The 23,183-nt window shown below is 52.9% G+C and overlaps 1 protein-coding gene across 2 annotated transcripts; it reads left to right on the forward strand.

Moving 5' to 3' along the window:
• The first annotated feature begins 9,313 nt into the window (after positions 1–9,313).
• On the forward strand, positions 9,314–15,207 carry SPC24 (SPC24 component of NDC80 kinetochore complex). 2 transcript variants are annotated; one of them, XM_044254177.1, is made up of 5 exons: positions 9,314–9,481; positions 13,580–13,724; positions 13,894–13,998; positions 14,135–14,211; positions 14,995–15,207. In XM_044254177.1, exons 1-5 carry the CDS (start codon positions 9,322–9,324, stop codon positions 15,099–15,101), a joined length of 594 nt encoding a protein of 197 aa, XP_044110112.1. In that variant the 5' UTR covers positions 9,314–9,321; the 3' UTR covers positions 15,102–15,207. The 2 variants fall into 2 exon arrangements, with proteins under 2 accessions (XP_044110112.1, XP_044110113.1); XM_044254178.1 differs by having other exon boundaries at positions 13,903–13,998.
• The last annotated feature ends 7,976 nt before the right edge of the window (positions 15,208–23,183 follow it).

Genomic DNA, 23,183 nt, shown 5'->3' on the forward strand with positions numbered 1-23,183 from the left:
TGTTTTGTCCGCTCCCCCCAGACCGCTTTCTTGGGAGAATTTCCTTCTGGTCTCTTCGCAAAACAGATTCTGTCCTTGTCACTCAGGGCAGGAAGCTGAGTCCTTCCTTCTGCTTTCAAGTAAGAGGGCTCAGGACCCAGCAGCCGAGATGTGTGAGCCGTGGACACCGAAAAATCACCCAGAAACCCATCCCCTCCCTGCGTGGAGGCCCTGGCACATATTAATTTTCCTCGAAAATCCTGCAGGCCTGGGGATGCAGGAAATGAATCGGGTTCCCAGAGCAGCTGCTGAGTCCCTGGGCTTAGAACCCTGGTAAAAGGGCCGCCCTCGGGCTCCCTAGACTCCAGAATTTCTCGTCCAAGGGGCTGGGGGCGGCGGACGGGGCATGCGCGCGCTGTCCAAGCAGAGGGTGCGCTGCGGAAACTCCATGTGTGCACAATTACAAGTTGGCTGCCCCCGAGGGCTCCCAGCGCACACTTAAAGAGACAGGGCTTTGCCGAAAACCAAACAAGGACCAGCTGGAGGTTTTTGTTTTTTGGGGGCTTTTTTTTTTTTTTTTTAAAAAAAACAACCTACAGGCTTTCCGGAGCTGCCTGGCACAGAGCCTGCTGGAAGCAGGGCTCGCCAGACACACGCAGTTTCCTCCGTGGCCTGTTCTGTCCCCCAGAAATCTTAACATCGTTTTCTTTCCAGTTCCTTCCTTTCGTGAACCAAAAAAAACCCGGGGTAGGGGATGGGTTCGGAACCTTGGGAAGTGCCTTATGACAGGGAGTTGAGGTCCCCAGCTCATAGGGCTCCCGTCCCCTCTCGGCCGGGTCTCTGCGCTCAGCCGCCAGTGACGGAGCCAAACCACAGCCCTGAGTGCTCGCGTTCATTCAGTAAAGCGGGGCGCTGGCTGCTCTCTAGAAAGGGGGGTTTCTTGGCTTGATGGGCTCTGGCTTGCTTTGATTGTGAGTGAAGGGAGGTACTGGACACAGGAGAGCTTGGACGGTCGAAGGGTTGCGTGTGCGCATGCGCGCGCATGTAAGTCGGAGAGGGCGCAAAACCAGAGCGGACTGGGGACGACTGGGGGCGGCTTTGAGAAGTGGTACCAGAGTTGTGTGCCTGTGTGTCTGGCCCCAGAGCCAGCAGTGAGGTTTATTTTAAGCTCCTAGAAGCAGCTCATTGACAATCCCCAGCCGCCACCCCCCCCCCAACCCCAGATAAGTCCGCATTTATCTCTGCTTTCCCCTCCCCTGCCGGTGGGGCTTAGTGTGCGAGGCTCCAGGGAGGTCCCCCCGCCCCCACCCCCGCGCTCTTCTCACGTGTATCCATGACCTTTAACTTCACTTTCCGACCACGGTACGTCCATAAAGACAGTATTACACGTAAATGAAGTATTCCTTTTTGTAATCGTGTTGTAGAAGGTAAAGGAATTTAATAAAGCTATCTTATGATACCGTCCACGCGGCAGCCTCTGGTCTTTGTCTTGCTGTACTCCTCTTTAAGCTTCTAGTTTTTTGTTTTTGTTTTTTTTAAAGTTCGTATTTGTTGGTCAAAGAGAGCACAAGCAGGAGAAGCTGCAGGCAGTGGGAGAAGCAGGCTTCCCCACTGAGCGGGGAGCCCCACGTGGGACTCATACCAGAACGCTGGGATCATGACCTGAGCCAAAGGCAGACGCTTCACCGACAGAGCCACCCAAGTGCCTCTCAAATAGATCTCTTTTTGGAAAATGGACTGATTTGGGGACGCCTGGGTGGCTCAGTGGTAAAGCGTCTAGATGGGTTTCAGCTCAGGTGGCGATCTCAGGGTCATGGGATGGAGTCTTGTGTCCAGCTCTGCGCCCAGCTAGGAGTCGGCCTGGGATTCTCTGTCTCCCTCTGCCCCAAGCCCCACCCACACGGCTCTCTTTCCAAAACAACAAAAAAAATAAAATTATATGGACTTTTTTTTTTTTTTTTAAGATTATTTATTTATTTATTTGACAGAGAGAGATCACAAGTAGGCAGAGAGGCAGGCAGAGAGAGCGAGAGAGGGGAGGAAGCAGGCTCCCTGCTGAGCAGAGAGCCCGATGCTGGACTCGATCCCAGGACCCTGAGATCATGACCTGAGCCGAAGGCAGCGGATTAACCCACTGAGCCACCCAGGCGCCCCTATATGGACTTATTTTAAACAACATGAAAAGTGACAGCAAAGTGACAATAATGTATAGTAAACTCCCTTCTGCTCTGCACTACTCAGGCACTTCCCCAAGTGGCTGTTTCCATTTAAATGTAAATTAGTTATACTTGTTTTGTGCTCCGTAGCCACCGTGGCTACCAAATCAAAACTGGAGATACAGAACATCGCCATAGTTGGAGAAAATTTTTTGGTTTTTTAAGATTTATTTATTTGGGGCGCCTGGGTGGCTCAGTGGGTGAAGCCTCTGCCTTTGGCCCAGATCATGATCTCAGGGTCCTGGGACTGAGCCCCACATCGGGCTCTCTGCTTAGCGGGGAGCCTGCTTCCCCCTCTCTCTCTGCCTGCCTCTCCAACTACTTGTGATCTCTCTCTGTGTCAAATAAATAAATAAAATCTTAAAAAGACAAAAAAGATTTATTTCTTTATTTTAGAGCACGAGCAGGAGGGACAGAGGGAGAGTCCTAAGCAGGTTCCACTGAGCACGGAGCCCAACATAGGGCTCGATCCTGCAACCCCAAGATCAGAACCTGAGCTGACACCAAGAGTCTGTCGCTCAACCAACTGTTAACCACCCAGGCACCCCACAAAGTTTTAATGAACACTCACTGTGAACACCTCAGAAAACACCTTTACTGATTTTTTTTTTCCTTGTGAACAAAATAATTCATCGTGACTGTACAAGGCAAAATTCTAAAAATACAAAAGTGTTTGGCACAGTGGAAGGTGCCATGGTCCCAACTGGTTGAAATGCCTGCTGTTGTCAACACGTTGGAGTGTCTCCTGCCAGACCTTTTTCTGATAGGTTAGATCTTTAGAATCTTGGTTTGCTGTTGGATTTTTTTATTGAGGTATCCTATGCACATGTTTTGTGCACAGATCGTGTACAAAAATGTATAGCTTTCAAACAATATCCTGTATTAGCAACACTAAGACTGGATGTAGAGTGTCTGCCCTACCCATTCCTGGGTTCCTCCCCTCACTTCCCCCAAGGGTGATTGAAGATTGCTCTCCTTACCTCTCCTGTTTTTCCTCTGGACCATTCCACCACTAGATCATGGGGGACTTTCAGAAGGTCTTGAAAATCCCAGAAGTTTATGTAAAGTTATGTATTTCTTTTTTTTTTTTTTTTTAAGTTATGTATTTCTGAACTAAAGGTCTACTGTCAGTTTTCCAGAGGGCTCTGTGAACCAAAAGGCCTTTCAGAAATTAAAAATATTGTTGCCCACAAGCAATCTCCAAGGCCCATTTAGTCATCCTTGTTTTTTGCTTTTTGGGTTTTTTTTTTTTTTTTTAGATTTTATTTATTTATTTATTTATTTATTTGACACAGAGTCACAAGTAGGCAGAGAGGCAGGCAGAGAGAGAGAGGGGGATGCAGGCTCCCTGCTGAGCAGAGAGCCCAATTCAGGGCTCGATCCCAGCACCCTGAGATCATGACCTGAGCTGAAGGCAGAGACTTAACCCACTGAGCCACCCAGGTGCCCCTTTGTCATCCTTGTTAACTTGTTAGCTCAGGCTTAAGATCCCGTTCCTCAGTACCACCCCGTTTCTTGCTTTGCTTTTTGCTGATATATGTATTTTTATTTTTAATTGTGGTAAAATATTCATGACACTTACCATGTAAGCCATTTCTTAAAGATTTTATTCATTTTTTATTTTTATTTTTTTTTAAAGATTTTTTATTTATCAGATAGAGAGAGGGGGAGAGAGCAAGCACAGGCAGACAGAATGGCAGGCAGAGGCAGAGGGAGAAGCAGGCTCCCTGCTGAGCAAGGAGCCCAATGTGGGACTCGATCCCAGGACGCTGGGATCATGACCTGAGCCGAAGGCAGCTGCTTAACCAACTGAGCCACCCAGGCATCCCTTATTCATTTTTTAAAAGTAATCTCTATACCCAATGTGGGGCTTGAACTCACAACCCTTAGATCAAGAGTCACACGTTCCACTGACAGAGCCAGCCAGGTGCCCCCCAATCAAAGCCATTTTTAAAAATATTTTATTTATTTGCCAGAGAGAGCAAGCGAGCGCGCACAGGCAGCAGAGGCAGAGGGAGAGGCAGGCTCCCCGCTGTGCAAGGAGTCCGATGTGAGACTCTATCCCAGGATGCTGGGATCATGACCTGAGCCAAAGGCAGCTGCTTAACCAACTGAGCCACCCAGGCGTCCCAAAGCCTTTTTTATTTTTTTTAAGATTTTATTTATTTGACAGAGAAACAGTGAGAGAGGGAACACAAGCAGGGGGGGAGTGGGAAAGGGAGAAGCAGGCTCCCTGCTGAGCAGGGAGCCCAATGTGGGGCTCTATCCTAGGACCCCAGCATCATGACCTGAGCTGAAGGCAAACTGTTTTTTTTTTTTGTTTGTTTGTTTGTTTGTTTGTTTTTTAAGATTTTATTTATTTATTTGACAGACAGAGATCACAAGTAGGCAGAGAGGCAGGCAGAGAGAGAGAGGAGGAAGCAGGCTCCCCGCTGAGCAGAGAGCCCGATGTGGGACTCGATCCCAGGACCCTGGGATCATGACCTGAGCCGAAGGCAGTGGCTTAACCCACTGAGCCACCCAGGCGCCCCTGAAGGCAAACTGTTAACCGACTGAGCCACCCAGGCACCCCCCACTGAAGCCAACTTTTTTAAGTGTCCAGTTCAGTGGTATGAAACACATTCACACTTGTGTAACCATCCCCACCACCCACCTCCAGGACTCTTTCCTCTTCCCAAACTCAAACTGGCCACATTAAACACTGACTTTTCACCACCCCACCTGGCAACCCTTGGCCTACTTTTTGTCTCTACGTATTTAACTACTGGAGGAACTTCAAATAAATGCAACCATGCAGTGGTTGTCTTTTTATGACTGACTTACTTCAACGAGCATGATGTCCTCAAGGTTCATCCATATTGCAACTGTCAGAATTTTCTTTTTAAGACTGAGTAACAACATCCCTTTGTATGGCTACATCTCATCTTGTTCAACCATCCATCAGTGGGACACTTGGGTTGCTCCCACCTTTTTGGCTATTACAAATCACTTTGGGTGTAGAAATAGCTCCAAATCCTCGCTTTCAATTTTGGGGCTATATACCTAGAAGTGAAATTTCTGGGTTACTCCATTTTTAATTCTGTGAGCACCCGCCATATTGTTTTACATAGTGGAGGCGCCATTTTACATTTCTACCCACAATGCACAAGGGTTCGTCCAATACTCTCTCCACTCCCGCCAATACTTTTTTTTTTTTTTAAATAGTCTCCATCCTAACGGTTGTGAGGTGTTTCTTGCTTTGATTTTTGGAAGGGAGGTGAATGACCTTTTTTGACAGGAGCATTTATATCTGTCAGGCTACGGTTGTGCAATCCCAAATGGCTTATCTCATGAACACCCCACCCCAGCTGATAAGAGAGCTATCATTAGCCCCTGGTTTAGAAAGGTTTAGAGCTTGCCAAGGTCACAGGTAATCTGGAGAACCAGAAACTGAACCCCTGACGTCTTATCTCCTCATTATTTCACTCTGCGTTGGTAGTAATCCACCCCTTTTAGACGTGGAGAATATGAGCTCCGGCCACCAAAGGTCACACAGTTGAGGTAACAGAGCAATCCTAGCCTAAGGGCTCAGCCAACAGGAGGAGAGCGTTGCTTGCCATAAATGCTGACTCCGGGGACGCAACTCCACGCCCACCACCCATGTTTCTTCCAAAGTGATAGCTACCCCATGAGACAAAGGCTGGGGAGCTTCTTGGCCTAAAAATCCGGAGATGGTCTTCTGGAGTCCTAAACCTGAAATAACGCACAAAATCCAAACGTGTGGGGACGCCTGGGTGGCTCAGTTGGTTGGACGACTGCCTTCGGCTCAGGGCATGATCCTGGAGTCCCGGGATCGAGTCCCACATCAGGCTCCCAGCTCCATGGGGAGTCTGCTTCGCTCTCTGACCTTCTCCTTGCTCATGCTCTCTCTCACTGTCTCTCTCTCAAATAAATAAATAAAATCTTTAAAAAAAAAAAATAAAAAGAATAAAAAAAAAAAAAAATCCAAACGTGTGTGGATCCAAAAGCGTGTAGTTTTCCGAGGAAAAGCCTCGGAAAAAGCCTGTGTCCCTGCTTTGATCAAATTTCAAAGAGACCTGTGACCTGGGTTAAGATTAAATCAATCCTTCAATCCTAAGGGTGCTCCCAGCTCCAGGACCGCTGTAAAAATATAAAAACAACACTTGGGGTCATCACAAAAACTGTCTCTTCAAAGCAAAGTAAGCTCTGGGGGTGTCTGGCCGGCTCAGTAGGTAGAACATGCGACTGTTGATCTCAGGGTCATGGGTTCAAGCCCCACGTTGGGTGTAGAGATGACTTAAATAAATAAAACTTTAAAAAAATAATAAAGTAAGCTCTGAGGAAGAAGGTGGCCCCAGGCATGGGGCGGGGGACCTGTCAGAGTCCTGATGGGCAATCAAATCACATTTCCTGACCGCTCTGTGGTAGTTTCTCTCCTTCCTCCCTGGTGATGCCTTCTCTGTTCTGCTCACTTCTCCTCTTTGCCTACAGTCAGAGGGTCTCAGTGCTTGGTTCTTATACTCCCTCTTCCTTATTCTTTCCCAGGGTGCTGACATCTCGTCTCAGGTGCATCTGGACAACCGGCTTTTATTCCCAGCCTAAGTGTCTCTGCAGACTCACAGCGAAGCAAGCACCTTCTCGATAGTTCCATGTGGCCATTCCCCAGCTACAAAGAACTTCCCTAAACCTTCCACTTCATGGAGCCCCTCCCCTCCATGCCTGTTCCTCTCCCTCTTGCCCACAAGCACCACCACCCATCCAGATGTTTGGGCCAAACACCCAGAAAGCAACTTCTTCCTTTTCCTCATTCTGCATATCCAGCTGGCCCTGATATTCTCTAGACTCTCTCTGGAAGATCTGGAAGCCAGTTTATTCCATAGCTCTCCCCTACACAGCGCTTCTAACGCTTCCTGTTATACTGGATTAAAGTCTCAGGGCTCCCAGAAACCCTCTCCCTACTCCTCTCCGGCCACTTAGTCCTCCTCAGTATTCCTCAAACAAACTAAAAATTTCCCCACTTTATTGTCCTTTCTGTCCATAGGCTCTTTCTTTTGCTTGGTGCTGGTTTCCCAACATCATTTTATCCTCAGATCCCGGTTCCTGGTTCCTATGTCCCCTGCCCAGAGAGTCGGTCCTGCCCCAACCACATGACCTCAAGTCACTTCCTTCCCTATCCCCAACTCCAGGGACGCTATCCTAGACCCTGCTGGAGGGCCTTCAAAGCACATGTTCCTCACTAAAATGATCCTGTTCGTTTGTTTCCTTGTGAGGCCTCGCCACTAGAGCAGTGGCCTTCAGGGTTTTTTGTGGGACCTACAGTAAGACAGAAATTTCACACGTGACCCAGCAATCCAAGTGTTACGGCTGGATTATTCCCAGAATGACTGCCTTTTTTTTTTTTTTTAAAGATTTTATTTATTTATTTGACAGACAGAGATCACAAGTAGGCAGAGAGGCAGGCAGAGCGAGAGAGAGGAGGAAGCAGGCTCCCTGCTGAGCAGAGAGCCCAATATGGGGCTCCATCCCAGGATCCTGAGATCATGACCTGAGCCGAAGGCAGCGGCTTAACCCACTGAGCCACCCAGGCGCCCTCTTTCTTTCTTTTTAAAGATTTATTTATTTATTTATTTGACAGAGAAATCACAAGTAGGCAGAGGGGCAGGCAGAGAGACGAGAGATGGGGAAGCAGGCTCCCCCCTGAGCAGAGAGCCCATGCAGGCCTCTACCCCAGGACCCTGACCATGACCCGAGCTGAAGGCAAAGCCTTAACCCACTGAGTCCCCCAGGCGCCCAGATCTGCAGTTTCAACAGAGCTTGGTGGGGCCAGCTGTCTCTGGTCCTCTTGGTGTTGGCTGTGATGGCTCCAAGGCTGGGGGCTGAAGTCTTTTCAGTGCTCACTCGCTCACTTGTCTGATGGTTGACGCTGGCTTCCACTGCGGCCTCATCTGGGAGGCTCTTGGGTTCCCTGCAACATGGCAGCTAGGCTCTGAGACAGAGTATCCCCAAACTGAGAGAGGGCAGGAAAGCAAGAGAGACCACAAGCTTGCACAGGCAGAAGCTGCACCCTAGTTTCTGACCGAGGCTCGTAATTCAGAATATCCTTTCTGCCACATTTTTATTCTGTTGCACAAAGTCCTGCTGAAATTCAAAAGGAAAATGAGAGTCTGCCTCTTGACGGGGAGTGGCAAGGTTGGAACTATTTCCGTAGCCATTTTTTGAAAATATAATGTCACACCCAGTACACAGTTGCAGATTTTGGAGTTCCTCGAAACAATACTTAACTTTCTGTACACAATGCACTGATTTTTTTTTTTCCTAATTGTATTTTGTAGAAAATACTGGTCATGACCTGCTGAATTGATTTCTTTAGCACAGTTTGATAAATTTGTCACGTAAATGGGCAAGTTGTTTCTTCTCTCTACTATAGCCCTTCACACAGCATGGGGTTGTGGTGTTTTAGTTAGGCTGGTTGCCTCACTTACTAGTGTTCTGTGGAGGTTTTATTTAATGCCTTAATACAGTGCTCACGGAATACCCAGCACCGTCCTCACTTAATTCTCACGTCAACCCCTAAGTAGGTACTATTATGACCCCCATTTTACTCAAGAGGAAAAGGAGGCACAGAGGGGTGAAGTCATTTGCACAGGGAACAATGGTAGTAAGTGGGATTCGAACCCCATAAATCTGGCTGCAGACTCCATCTTGCTATGCAGCCTGTTATGGAATTGATTTATTTATTACGTTGATTGTGAGTTCCCCACGCACACTCTATTGAACGTCAGCTCCACGAGACGCAGTCCTACGGCTTCGCCCCTAGAACCCCGCCCTGGAGGCCGTGGGCTGCCAAAAAAACAAACAGCTTCAGGACCTGCCAGACGCTTTCCAGCCTGCGCAGGCGCATCACGCAGGACTCCCGCGGGCACACACCTCCCCTCCCTGCGCCGATTAGCCATCGCCGGAGACTGACGGAGGCGCCGGCGCAGGCGCACTAGGCCAGACCTGAAGCTTCCTCCCGCCCATTCCCTGATGACTGATGGAGGACCAAGCCAATGAAAACGGGAGCCTTTGGGAAAGGGGCGGGCCCTGAGGGCAGTTAAACTTGCGCGGGAATGGTCCTGGCGTAGTCATGGCGGCCTTCCGAGACATGGAGGAGGTGAGCCAGGGTTTGCTGAGCCTGCTAGGCGCTAACCGCGCGGAGGCCCAGCAACGGCGGCTGCTGGGACGCCACGAACAAGTGGTGGAGCGCCTGCTGGAGACGCAAGACAACGCCGAGCAAGGGCTGCGAGGTCAGGGCTGGGGCCGGGGGCGGCCGAGACCCAGGCCCGCGTTATGGCAGGGGGCGGCAGGTCCGCCTCGAAACCCTCCCTCCTGGGCGCTCCCATCCCTGCCTCGTTTTCCCGTAGACACCGCCCCCTCTGAGCCTTAGTTTCCTCCCCACCCGTGAAATGGGCTTCAGGATGGCATCCACCTCCTTGGGAGTTAGTTGGTGAATATAGGAGTTCGCAGGGTCTGGCCCAACGCTGAGCGTTCCGTGAGCAGGAACTGGGGAACTCAGGGTCCGGAGTGGGGCTCAGGAGTCAAAGCGCTGAGTTTAGCTCCCAGCATCCGCACTTCCTGAGGTGGTTCAGCTGTTTTACCGAGCACCTGCTGTGTGCCAGGTAGCGTGCCAGCCCAGGGTGGAAGCGAGAAGGAAACAGACAAAATCCCTTAGGGGATTGTTAATGCTAGTGGGGGGAGGTCAGAAGATAAACAAGAAAAATGGGTAAGTCGGGAGGTGATGGGCTAAGGAGAAAAATTGGATTGTATAGGAGGGTGTGGTGATGTTTTGCGGCGGGTCGGTGAAAGCCTTTTGGAAAGAGGATGTTTTAGCAGAAACCCAAGGAGGCTTGGGATGGAGCCAGGGCCGTGGTGGTATTAAACAAATCCTGGGAAAGTGCCTCCTGCTTTACATGGAGAGAACAGTGGATAGATAATACCATTTACGTGGAATTTAAGACACCAGCAAATGTAAGACTCTTAAAGTTAAGGGAAAAAAGCTTTGCTGATAAATATCTTAACATGGTGGAGAGAGAGGATTTGATCGAGCCTCTCCCACAGGTGAGAGGGGCTCACTCAGCCTCCAACCTGGATTTCAGGTAACTCTTGAGGCTTGTGGCCCCAGTCCAGAGGCTGCCCTCTCAAGCCTCAGTGTCCTGATCTGTAAAATGGGACCGCCGATAGCACCCGTTGTTACTGCTCTCAGTGCCAGGTTTTTATTGCTTTTAAGGCTAACAATGTTGGGTGGGTATAAAATTGTTGGAAGACTTACCATTTTAGCCATTTTTAAGGGTCAGTTCAGTGGCGTTAAGCACATTGACATCATTGTGCCACCAACCCCACCGTCCATCTCCAGAATGTTTTCATTATCCGCAACTGAAACTGCATTCGTTAAACACTAACTCCCCATTTCCCCTCCTCCCCGCCCCTGGCACCCACCATTCTGCTTCCTATCTCTATGGATTTTGACTATTCTAGGGACCTCATATAAACCGGAGTCCTGGAATTTTGTGTATGGCTTATTTTCTTTTTATTTTTTATATTTCGTGTCTGACTTATTTCATTGAGCACAATGGTTTCTTTTTATTATTTATTTATTTATTTATTTAAAGAGAATAGCTTTATTTATTTATTTATTTATTTGACAGAGATCACAAGTGGGCAGAGAAGCAGGCAGAGAGAGAGAGAGAGAGGAAGGGAAGCAGGCACCCCGCTGAGCAGAGAGCCGGATGCGGGGCTCCATCCCAGGACCCTGGGATCATGACCTGGGCGGAAGGCAGCGGCTTTAACCCACTGAGCCAGGGAGGCGCCCCTTTATTTTTTTTTTTTTAAGATTTTATTCATTTATTTGGACAGAGAGACAAACTCTCTGTCTCTCTTGTGCTGCATACAAGCAGGCAGAGGCAGAGGGAGGAACCCACTCCCCGCCGAGAAGGGAGCCTGATGCTGGGCTCCATCTCCGGTTCCTGGGATCAGTTAAGCAGACGCTTAACTGATTGAGGCACTCACTTAGCACAATGTTTTGAAGATTCATCCACGTTGTAGGGAGTCAGAATTTCCTTTCCTTGTAGGGCTGAATAATATTCGACTGTATGGCCATACCTCATTTTGTTTGTCCATTTATCCACTGACGGACAGTTGGTAGCTTCCAGCCCCCAGCTGCTATGAATAATGCTGCCATGAACATGGGTGTGCAAATATCTCTTTGGGTCCTTGCTTTCAATTCTTTTTGCATTTTCCCAGAAGTGGAATCGCTAGATCACATGGTAATTTGATATTTAATCTTTGAGAAACTGTCATCCGGTTTTCCGCAGTGGTTTCGTTGCCAGGGTTTTTTTGGTTTTTTTTTAATGCCTTTTTACAGTTATATTTCACACGGAGATGCTATTTGGGTTGAGACCGAAATGACCTAGGAGCTAGGCAGGGGATGGGTTGGGGGAAGAGTGTTCCTGGCAGAGGTGACTGCAAATGCCATGGTCACAAGGTGAGAGTGAGCTTGGAGACCCAGGAAAAAGTGCTGAAGGTGAGATCAGCCACAGCAAGACCCTGCCGGCAACAGGAGTTTGGAGGTTCTAAGTGTGGTGGATGCCCAGTCAGAGTCTTCTCCTTCTCTCCTCCATCTCTCTCGTTCCTCTCCCCCCACCACTCCATTCACTCCCCCTCCATTGATGGTTTGGGGAGAAGATGGCATCACCCAGACTGCCTGGGTTTTAGCAGAACGGATGGAGTTAGGGCTGGGGAGACAGGAGTCAGTGGACCAGGAAGCTGGGATTCAGTTCAGATCCGGGCTTCAGAGCTAAGCGTCTGTGGACAAGTCACTGAACATCTTGGGGCTTCTTGTCCACCTCTGCATGGGGGCAGGGCTAAAGCCACATCCCTCAGAGGCTTGTGGGGGAGGAGGACCCTCCCAGGGAGGAATCCAAGGAGACTCAGGTTGTCTGTGGGGAGGGTGAGGGGAGAAGGGGCAGGAAGGCCGCAGAAGAGAACCAGACCCTCAGCTATCCTAACAGGAAGTCAGCAGGCACTGTTTAAAACAGACAAATCGAGAAATAGCAGCATAAGCAGATTATTTAGAAATGTGAAGGTCAATGCCAGAGAAAACAGTGATGAGTTGAAAGTGGCTGCTTCAGAGGGGTGGAGAGGCTGGCGGGGGCCGGGGGTGCCTGTGTGTGTTTAAATTTTCACAGCCATATACATATAATATTTTGACGAAAAATTAACTTAATGTAAGTTTGTAAACACTTAAACGCCAGCCCTTTGGGAAGCATTTCCATCTGTGCCTTCTTTAAGTTGGCGGGTTTCTCCAGCTGTCTGGGAAGGAACATGGTAACCTTGTTAGGGTGTTTTTGATCTTTCTGGATGTTTTGTTCAAAGCATGTTTATTCTGAGTAGGTGCTGGTGATCTATGGTAACTGTAAGATGCAATCCCTGATTCGAGAAGGAAAGAGGAGGAATGAATCATTCGGAGCTGGGGTGCTGTCCGGGAAGCATGGCCGCACCCTAGGAGGGAGAGGAGAGTGTCCAGCTGCCCAAGTTGTGCACTGCGCAGGAGGTCTTGAAGGCTGGGTCCAGGAGTGCACAATGGGCAGGAGCACAGCGGCGTCCCATAGTGGACAGGCAGGGCCTTTTACAAGGCCTTGTAAAAAAAAAAAAAAAAAACGGGCTTATTTGCAGAATGATGAGGTGTCTCTGTGGCCAGAGCAGTGAGGAGAGCACACAGTGGGGTGAAAAGTAGCCAGAAAGGCTGTCGAAGTTGAAGATGCTCAGAGGGACCCGGGCCTTATCTTTTAGACACTAGTGGGCCATGGATGGTCTTTGAGGAGGGGAGGGACTTCTCGTTTGGTCTCTAAGGCAGCCACCATAGAGGCAGAGAGCAGAAGGGATTGGCAACAGGAGAGACCAAAGCAGGGAGAGAGGGGGAGGCTGTTGGGTTGATCCTGGAGGAACCCGTGAGGGGGTTCCCGCTGGCCAGGAGCAGGGGACCGGCCAGGCCAGGCCTGGATCGCTAATTGGATGTGGAAAGCGAGGGCCAAGCTTCTTGCTTGGGCAACAGAGTTCAACGTGACCTTATAAATTAAGACTAGGTGTGCAAGGAAAGGCTGGAGTGGTTGATTTCTTGATTTCTTTACCCATTTGTTCATTTTTTGGGGCGGATTCAAATGTGTTTTGGTGACATGGAAGTACTTTTGCGAGGTCTGGGTGGAACGGAGTGGTGGGCTTTTGGAAATAGGACCGGCAGTTTGGGGAGCCGTAGGCGAGGAAGCAAGGAGTGGCCAAGGCCTCTGGCACGGGCAGACCCAGGAGAAACCACGCGCAAGGGCCTCAGCCTTCTCCCCCCCCAACCCCAGAGATCCTGGCCATGGAGGAAGAAGTGGCCCAGAGCCTCCTTGATGCCAAAGAGCGGGCGCACCAGGGCGGCGTCGAGTTGCAGCAGCTGCAAGAGGAGCTTCAGAAGGCGGGCGAGGAGGACGCCCGCGTGAAGGCCAGCCTCGAATATCCTTCCCGCTGCGCGCGGCGGCCGGGCCTCGGGCTCACCGCGGGGACGCCGGCTCATTCCCGCTGGGCGCTGGGCTTCGAGCCAGGGACCCTGGGCCTGCCCGTGGCTGGGGTTAGCACGGGCAGCCCCCCTCCAGAGCGAGGCGACCTTAACTGCCTGCTTGACTCAGCTCACCCGAGAGCTGGAGGAGCTCAAGGAGATCGAGGCCGGTCTGGAGAGACAGGAAAGGGAAGTTGACGAAGACACGACGGTCACCATCCCCTCGGCTGTGTAGGTCCCTCGGGCACGCAGGGCGGCGGGTGTGATCCACAGCTCTGAGCTGGAGTCCATGCCCGGGTGACTTTCTTTTCTCTCTCCTCTGTGTGTGTGTGTGTGTGTGCGCGCGCGCGTGTTCGTTCTCCTACAGGTACGTGGCTCAACTTTATCGCCGAGTCAGTAAAATCGAGTGGGACTACGAGAGTGAGGCGGGCATGGTCAAAGGCAGTATCCTTTGCGGAGAAAGCGGAGCCCGGTGCGCTGCTGGTGGCGATGGGGGGTGTAGAGCTGCCGTGAGCCGCAGTCCGGCAGGTCCCCCGAACCCCCGGAGGACCCCGCAGTCCCCCTTCTGGGTACAGACACAAAAATACGGAAAGCAGAGTATCGAAGAGATGGTTGTACACCTGTGCGCATGACGGCGGTGGTCCCCACGGCCGAAAGGTGGGAGCGACCCAGTGATGGCGCAGCAGATGGCTGGGTAAGCACACGCTGGTGTACCCGTCCTTGAGGTATGTTCCGCGTAGTAAGGGAGAAGCTTCTGGCACATACTAGAACATGGATGTACCTGGAGGACATGGTAAGTGAAACCAGCCGGACACAACAAGTAAACGGGTGTCTTATTCCACAGACAGGAAGGTTCCCTAGGGGAGGCAAAGCCACAGAGACAGGAAGTAGATGGCAGGCGCCCGGGGGAAGGGGAAGGGGAGCCTCTGGTCCATGGGGAAGATGGAAAATTCTGGAGACCAATGGTCGGGATGGCTGTACAACCTTGTGCCTGTATTGAATGCCACTGAGCTCTACACTTAAAAACTCGCTAAAATGGTAGATTTTAGATGTATCTCAGCACAATGTTTTGTAAAGAGTACACTATCAGAATTCAACTTTTTGTTCACAGAAATCTTGTTCAGTCTCTAAATACAGTCTGACAGTTTCTTCAGAGGGGGGGTACCCTTTGCTCCTGGGGTCCCGGGGTGCCGTGTGTGTCAGGCTTCCTTACATCTGCGCCCTCAGTCCATCACGGCCCCAGCGTGGCCCAGCCTCTCCACCTGGACAGCACCCAGCTCTCCAAGAAGTTCATCAGCGACTACCTCTGGAGCCTGGTGGACACAGACTGGTAGCCGGGGGCCTCAGGGACACTTCCACGCACGGCACGACGCAAGCGTGCTGGGCGGTCGGTGCCTCAAGGGTGAGAGGAACTGGACATTAAATGTTTGTACACAAATAGTCTGGGTTTTTTTGGGTTTTTTGTTTGTCTTTTGGGGTTTGTCTTTTGAGGCCTTTGGCCTCAGTGCTGGCGCAGCCTTGGCTAGGGAACTTTGGAGAACTGCCCTGGAGACTAGACCCGCAGCTTTACATCGTGGCCACACTGTGCATGTGGCACCACAGTGTACGATGACCCGTCCTGTGTCTTTGTCATCTGTGTATCAAGATGGGCCCTTTTGTAGTGACTCGGAGCATAGTCTTGAGTGCCACCGTGTGCCCAGAACTGGAACATGGAGGTGCTGGCTGGAGCCCTGGCAGCCCTGTTGCCGCACGTAAGGAGGGATACAAGCCGCTAGGGTTGACCGGAGCCTGGTTGCCTGATGACCGTGGAGCTGGGTATCAGCAGCACTGGACTTTTGTTTTAAGATTTTATTTATTTATTTGAGCGAGAAAAAGATAGAGTGTGAGCAGGGGGAAAGGGACATGTACACTCCGGGCTGAGGGTGGAGCCTGGAGTGAGAGCTCAGCCCCATGATCCTGAGATCATGACCCGAGCTGAAAGCAAGAGTCAGATGCTTAACCAACTGAGCCACGCAGGCGCCCCTGGACTTTTTCTTTTGAAGTAGGCTCCCCACCCAGTGTAGAGCCCAATACGGGGCTTGAACTCATGACCCTGAGATCCAGACTTGAGCTGAGATCGAGTCAGACGCTCAGCCCACTGAGCCACCCAGGCGCCCCAGCACTGGACTAATTTATGAGGGGAGACTACGTAGTCTTGTGACTAAGCCAGCCAGGCCCTCCACAGCTCAAGTAAATTTTTTTTTTTTAAAGATTTTATTTATTTCTTTGACAGAGATCACAAGTAGGCAGAGAGGCAGGCAGAGAGAGAGGAGGAAGCAGGCTCCCCGCTGAGCAGACAGCCCAATTCGGGGCTCAACCCCAGGCCCCTGGGATCAGACCTGAGCCGAAGGCAGAGGCTTTAACCCACTGAGCCTCTCAGGAGCCCCAGCTCAAGTAAATCTAACTGATGCAGCATCCAACCCAGGCCGAGCTCCGTGTCCCCCTCCCCTGCCCCCCAGTGACCTGGGGTACCGCTGAGAATGGGAAGCTTACTGCCAGCCTGCCTGCCTGAGGGCAGAGAAAGGAAGCAGTTTCCCCTCAAACCTAGGGGCTGCCTTCTACATACAGCCCGGTCGGGAGGTATGGCACGGTCACACGAGCCTCTGGGTCCTCTGGTCTGGGGTTTTTACACGGCCGCATAACGGAGTTGTTTCTAGAAGGTGCCAGGTTACAGTGGTTTCTGACTGGAGAGGAGGCATTCCAGGCAGAGCAGTGAGCAGGAGGTTCCAGCGGCTTCTGAGCCGTCATGGGCACCAGACACGGTCCACTCAGGTCACCCTTGCGGGTTCTGGGGCAGGAAGCCTGCCTGTCAGACTCTAGGGGGATGGACCAGTTCACTCGGTTCACAGGGATTCCCAGAACCTTCGAGGTTCTGTTTCTATGCCAAGGGCTTGGCTTTACATGTTCGAGTAAATGGTCTCATAATTCCTCCTGAGCTGTTCTCATTTTCAAGATCGGTAGGTAGGGTCTTTTATGGCCTGAAATAGGCGCAGAGACTCCTGTTTGTACCATCGGCCTCCAAAGGGCAAAACACTTGAACTTGACCAGGGTTTTCCCACCTCAGCCCTAGGGACGTCGGGCCCAGTCATTCTCTGTGGTACAGGCTGTCCTGGACATTGCCGGACCTTGAGCAGCATTCCCGGCCCCCACCCTCTGGGTGCCAGGAGACCCCCTCAGTGGAGCACACGTGAGGCAGTGCCCCTCCCCCCACCTTGCAGCCTCAGCCAAGAACCGGCCAGGTGGCCACACGTGGTCGTCTGAGTAGCTGCTGTCATGCTAACAGCTGGCCTCCACCTGCTTGATGGCAGCGGTGGGGGGTGGGGTAGCACCGGAGAAACAACCCAGCCCAGCTGAGAGCCCCTGCGCAGGCGACCCGCCCATCCTTGTAGCGCATCAAGCAGGCCTGCAGGTGCCTGGGAGAGGCAAGACGTGGAGCTCGCTGCAGACCAGAGCCCGAGAGCGCCGAGGCCCAGGCCCTAAAGCCCTCCGTGGGCCGGCTCTCCTGCCATGCAGTCGCTTTGCTTGGTTCTGGGAGGGGGCCGAGGAGGTACTGGCGGCTTGGAGCTCAGTTTCCCCCAAAAGAAGCCGGTCCCTTCGGGGAGGCCGTGGGAACCCCGGCTCAGAGTGGCCGTGTGCCTCTGTCGACCCAGACAGCAACACCCACCACCACCCCCGGGAACTGGCCGGCGGCGTGAGCAATTGGGTAAGGAACGTGGCCTGGCGGGCGGGTGCAGGGAGGCGCCTGAGCTCACAGGGGCCGGGAGAGGACCCGGCCCTCCGCATGCCTGGGCCCTGACTCACTGCCCAGGGCTGGCTGGGTGCCCAGGACAGCCGGCAGGCCAGCCTCAGGCCCACAGCCTCCAGGGTGCTCCCCCACCCCCACCCCTGCGCGGCCTTCCTCGGAGAGCCGCCCCGGCAGTGGTGGTCACCGGCCCCGGGACTCCGGAGGCCGGCCACGGGCCTGCTGCGGGTTTGGCCCAGCCGGGCTGAAGAAGAAGTGAGATCCGTGTCCCCATGCCCGCGAGTGGGGAGCCGGCTCACTGGCCTTGCGCGCGCAGAGCGGAGACTTGACCCCCTTCCCCTCGTGTGCCCCCCAGCGCCTTCCCAAGCCAGGAAAGAGCATTCATCTTACAGATGAGCTGACGGGCACGGAATGGTCTGGTCACATGCCCAAAGTCACAGGACCGTGATACCCCTGGAGTCTGAGCCCCCACAGTAGGGCTGAGGGGTCCGTGGAGGAGCAGCTCGGCTTTGCTGACGAGGGGCAGCCTCAGAGGTGGCAGCCCCTTTTTCAAGGTGACCCGGGGAGAAAGCGGCCCAGCAGTGGGGAGCCCGGGCCTGTGTTGTTGGAGCTGCAAAGCTGACGTTCCCGATAAAGTCATCGCGGATAGTTGGCCACGAGTCAGAGGTCCGAAGGCCCAGCCGACCTGGCCTGTAGTCGGTGTGCTGGGGAAAGAGCGCAGGAGATGCTGAGTAATAGTGGAGGCCCTCCCACTCCGCAGTCGTGCGGCCAGTCCCGAGCTGGCTGCCCCCGAGGGGCCCTCGGCCTCTTTCTCTAAACCCCCAGGACTTTCATTGCCCTGGGTGGCCCACCCAGTGTCCCCCACCCCTGTCCCCACGTGAGCTGTGAATAGAGCTCTTCCTAGTTCATATATGGGGGGGCGTGGCTGGTGGTGAGCGTGAGTGCGTGTGCCTGGGACACGGGGTTCTGGGGCTGGAATCAAACCTCCGTTAGATATGAGGCCCAGGCCTGATCTCTCTGGACTGGCTGGGGAGAGACCGGAAAGGTTGTCCTCAAGACAGGGCCTGGGACCTCCTGCAGGCTCCCCAATTGACTCAGAAATGTGGGCGGGGCATCTCTGACCCACCGGACCCCGCCTCGCATCAGGGAGCCACACTCCAGTGGAGGCCAAGACGAATGGGTTGAGAAGGAAACTCAGGAAACTGAGTCACAGAGAGTATACCAGTTAATTGTTTAAGTTCTCACAGGGGATGAGCAGCAGAGCTAGGGTTTGAACTGGACCCAGAGTTCGGGTACTGAACTCCCCCTTCCAGTTAGTGATAAAAGCTGTTGCTGTTCTGGGCGGGGTGGGGGGTGGATTCCTATAGGAGGCCCTGGGGAGGAGGGGGGCATTGGAGCCCAGACCTGAGGCCCCAGGGTGCAGAAGTGTGGAGATCATGATCCCGGCAGAGGGAACAGCAAGTGCAAAGGTGGGTGTGCAGGGGTAGCAAAGCAGTGGGGCAGGGGGTGGGGGGGATTGATCCCACAGGGTCAGGAGTAGGGAGTGGTTGCTTGATCATGCTGGGCCTGCAGTCCCCAGTAAGATCTGGAGAGGATTTCAGATTCCAGGCAGGACCAGAGTTGGGACCTGGCAAAGGGAGTCTTTAGCACAGGACACCTTGCAGTAGCCCAGCGTTTCTAGGGGGCTGGTCTTGCTGTGAACCCCCAAGCTCCCCCCTCCATCCCAGGCACAGCGTGGGAGTAGAGGCCAGGATAAGCAGAGCAGCTGGGCCTGGGAGGGTGGGGCTCCAGGAGGAGGGAGCCCCTCCACCAAGGGCAGGAAGCAAGGCTGAAACCCGAGCTTTCTGGAGTGGGAGCTGGACCAGACCCAGGAGTCCCCAGGGCTGCCCCGCCTCCAACCCCCCCCCCTCCGCTGCCCAGCTCTGCAGGGTGGCTGATGTGACCAGGGCTCGCCCTCATCCCTCGCTCAGAGAATTCACTTCCTGGAAGACTGAAGGAGGCACTGACACCCACCCCCCCCAGCTCCCGGCAGAGGGGAGGGGCTGGCAGGGGAAACTGCGGGGGTGGGCGGTGAAGGGCAACCCTCTGCACACCCCGCTCTGCTCCGCTCTCCCTCTCGGACCTGGGCTCAGTCCCGCAGGCTCCAGCCTGACTCACCGCAGGCAGCTGTGGTTTGGGCTGCCAGGGGTGGGGGTGGGGGCAGCAGAGGACACAAGTTGGGGATATCAAGCTTAGGGGAGCAACTTCCTCCTGCCACCCAACCCGTCCTGGCCAGAGCTACTGAGCCCTCAGAGCAGAGGAGGGCAGGACTGCCAGTCCCCCACCCTGTCCTTGGGGGTGACAGTCCCCAAGCGGCAGGATGTCTCTGCCCCGGCAGAATCAGCACCATCACAGTTCTCTGGTGGCCTTCCAATAGGAGACCCTGTTCTGAGCCCTAAGCCCTAAGAATCTGTCCCCTCTACCCCTCACAGCCAGTAGGGGAAGTGACGGGGTGGCAACTATCTTCCCACGCCCCAGAGCTTCGTGAGCTGAGCCCAGTGACCCAAGCCTCCCCTTTCCCATCTGTGAAATGGGCGCTGGCTACTGTCCTCTCCTCAGGGGCCCACACGGAGGAGCAGACGATTTAATGCCCAAGAAGTCTTTGCTCCTATTTGTCATGAAGCTCTAAGCCCTGCGTGTCCGTGTCACATGCAAGGGGTGCTGTGGGGGCGCCGAGGAAGGATTTGAGTCACCAGTCCTTCAGCAGAAAACAGCTGAAGCCAGATACGGGTAAGAAGTCTCCAACACCTCTGGCCACTCCCATGCGTGCTCATGGCCCAGGGACCCCCCAAGTCCTGCCACCTCCCCGTGGCCGCATCCTCGGACACCTCCAGGCCCCTTCTGTTTGCCAAGCCATTTACGCTCATTTGTCCCGTTTGCCACACGGCTGAGCATGGAATCAGTCAATCAACCAATTATCGAGCGCCGGCGTGCAGGGCCCGCGGCGTCCTGTGCGGTCTGCTCAGTTTTCACCCCCAGAGGCACTTTGGAACCTTCCCAAGACAAAAGGCGGAAGGAAGGAAGGAAGTGCCACCCTGTGGACACAGAAAAGATAACAGGCTCTCAGCGCCCGGCCTTCCTCTCTGGGCATGCGCAGAGCCCCCGACCCCCCTGCTCCGAGCCTGGGAGGGGGATTAGCACTGAGCCCAGTTTCAGTTGGGGAAACTGAGGCTGTCGTGGGCCTGGGGTCACCCATCCCAAACTAGGTGGCCTGGCGCAGGATGTGTTCCTTCCCACCCCATTGTCGGGCACTCTGGGTCATCCCTCCCCCTACCCCCCTGTTCCTGCTCTCCCTTCCTCTGCCCTGTAAGGCAGGGGACCCCATTCCTCAGGTCCCGCTGGATTCAACCAACGGGGGCCGCTAGTGGGAGAGAGCACTGGGAGGAGGGGAGACGCTGAATCTCTCTTTTTTGTCTGCCATACAGTGTCTCCTGGGAGGCTCCCACCGGCTCCCTCCCGGGGTCCAGTGACGCCAGCCCCATCCTACGCTGTTGCTTACTTCTGGCTGCCTCATTGTTCCCCAATTTGGTCTCTAAATTATAATTTAGTATTAAATTGTGTTACAATACACATAACATCAAATTGGCCATCTTAACCATGTTTAACCATCTAATTCAAGGGCATCAAGTACAATCACATGGTTGTGCGGCCATGGCCAGAACTTCCTTCTTTTTTTTTTTTTTTAAGATTTTATTTATTTATTTGACAGAGATCACAAGTAGGCAGAGAGGCAGGCAGAGAGAGGAAGGGAAGCAGGCTCCTTGCTGAGCAGAAAGCCCAAAGCGGGGCTCGATTCCAGCACCCTGGGATCATGACCTGAGCCGAAGGCAGAGGCTTTAACCCACTGAGCCACCCAGGCGCCCCCAGAACTTCCTTCTTCCCAAACTGAATCTCTGTCCCCACTGAATGCCAACTTGCTACACCCCTCCCTCAGCCCCTGGCGCCCACCATCTCCTTCCGGTATCTATGAACCAGACTTCTTTAGGAACCTCAAGTGGAATCCTGGAGTGTGAGCTGGCATGTCGTGATGGTTTGGTCTTTTTTACGTAGTTTTTTTGGTCTCTTTTATGCAGTTTCCCATATTAAGTTCTTTCTATCCGTCCACCTACTGTGTCCCTGAGCGCACCCCTCCCAGGGACCCGCCTAGACCACTTGTGGTTTGATCTGCCATGCTCAGGGAAAGGGGTCTTAATGGCCAACAGGTCCAGACCCTGGTCAAGACGGGGTGCACGAAAGAACAGGGAAGCACGTGGCTGGACGCCCACAGCTCTCGCCAAATGTTGCCGCTATGGAACACAAGAATTTGCTGGAACTCATGATTATTTGGATTTGTGTTGGAGAATCTCATTTTCTATCTTACTAATTAATTTTACAGGTGTTTATCCTGTTTCATCCTTTAAGAAAACCTCACAGCAACCACTCCAGGACCCCAAACGGTTAGAAGGGACGCTTCGATCGGAAATCATCCCTTGATTGGACCAGGTGGGGAGGTCTCGGCCCCAGGCCACTCTTCCTCCCAGTTCAGCTTCTGGATTCAGCTCAGATGTCACCTCCTTAGAGAATCCTTCCCTGAGCCCTCCCGAAAGGAGTCCTCTCCCTGCCAGTCACTTCTCTGTCCCATTGCCCTGTTAAAAATTCTTCTAGAATATTCTTCTAAGATTATAAGCACTGTATCTATTTCCCCTTCTACAATGTCAGCTCCTTGAGGGCAGACTCTTACTCACTTCTATGGTTTTATTCACTGCGGTATCCCACATGCCTAGACCAGGACCCGGCCCACAACACAGGTATCCCATAGATGCCGGTTCTGTGAAGGCGTATGCTGGAAACTTAGCAAAACCCCAAGTCAGGGAAGCACCCCATAGCCTGTAGCCCATCCCGAGCTCTGAGAAAATGTTCCCTTTTCCAGATCCATCTTCTGGGGGGGGGAGTCCCGCCCATGCACAGGAGGAGGAGCCCAGACATTGGAGGAAGAAAACGGTCCAGGTTTTGCCAGCGGTTCATTTAAGAAATTTAATCGATCACAGTAAGACATTTGGGCTATAAAAACATTCTATACAGTGGTTTAAAAAGCAATACCCACCTCCCAAAAGCCACCACCCACCATATATACAACACAGACACGATTCTCCTGAAGAGCTTTGCGCTAATCTTTGTACAAAAAGAGGCGTCTCAGAGACGACTTCCCCCCAAGGCAGAACCCCCGGAGGGGTCAGCGATGCAGCAACCAGGGTTTGCAAAAATAAATAGATCTTTGTTTCATATATAGAAGTGATACACATTTAACAAATATACAAAGTGCAAACATAACAAAACAGCCCCCCCGGGATCTGTACGAGGGATTATTTACATGCTTCGGCAGGAGAAAAGGCTTCACAGTTTCCTAGAGGGCAGGGCACAGTGTCGGGCCGTCATGCGGGGAGCGACAGGCAGGCCCCGGACGAGGCCAGGCAGGAAGCCACAGGAGGCCGCCTCTTCTCTCTTTGGTCGGAAAGGCGACACAGCTGAGGGCATGGCAAAGACGTTTTGTTTAAGTCCCGTGAGCCGACCAAGCCCAAGGGGATGACTTACGGGGCTAAAAGGCCATGCATGTATT

The sequence above is a fragment of the Neovison vison genome, chromosome 6 (genome assembly GCF_020171115.1).
Source record: "Neovison vison isolate M4711 chromosome 6, ASM_NN_V1, whole genome shotgun sequence".
Classification (NCBI taxonomy): domain Eukaryota; kingdom Metazoa; phylum Chordata; class Mammalia; order Carnivora; family Mustelidae; genus Neogale; species Neogale vison.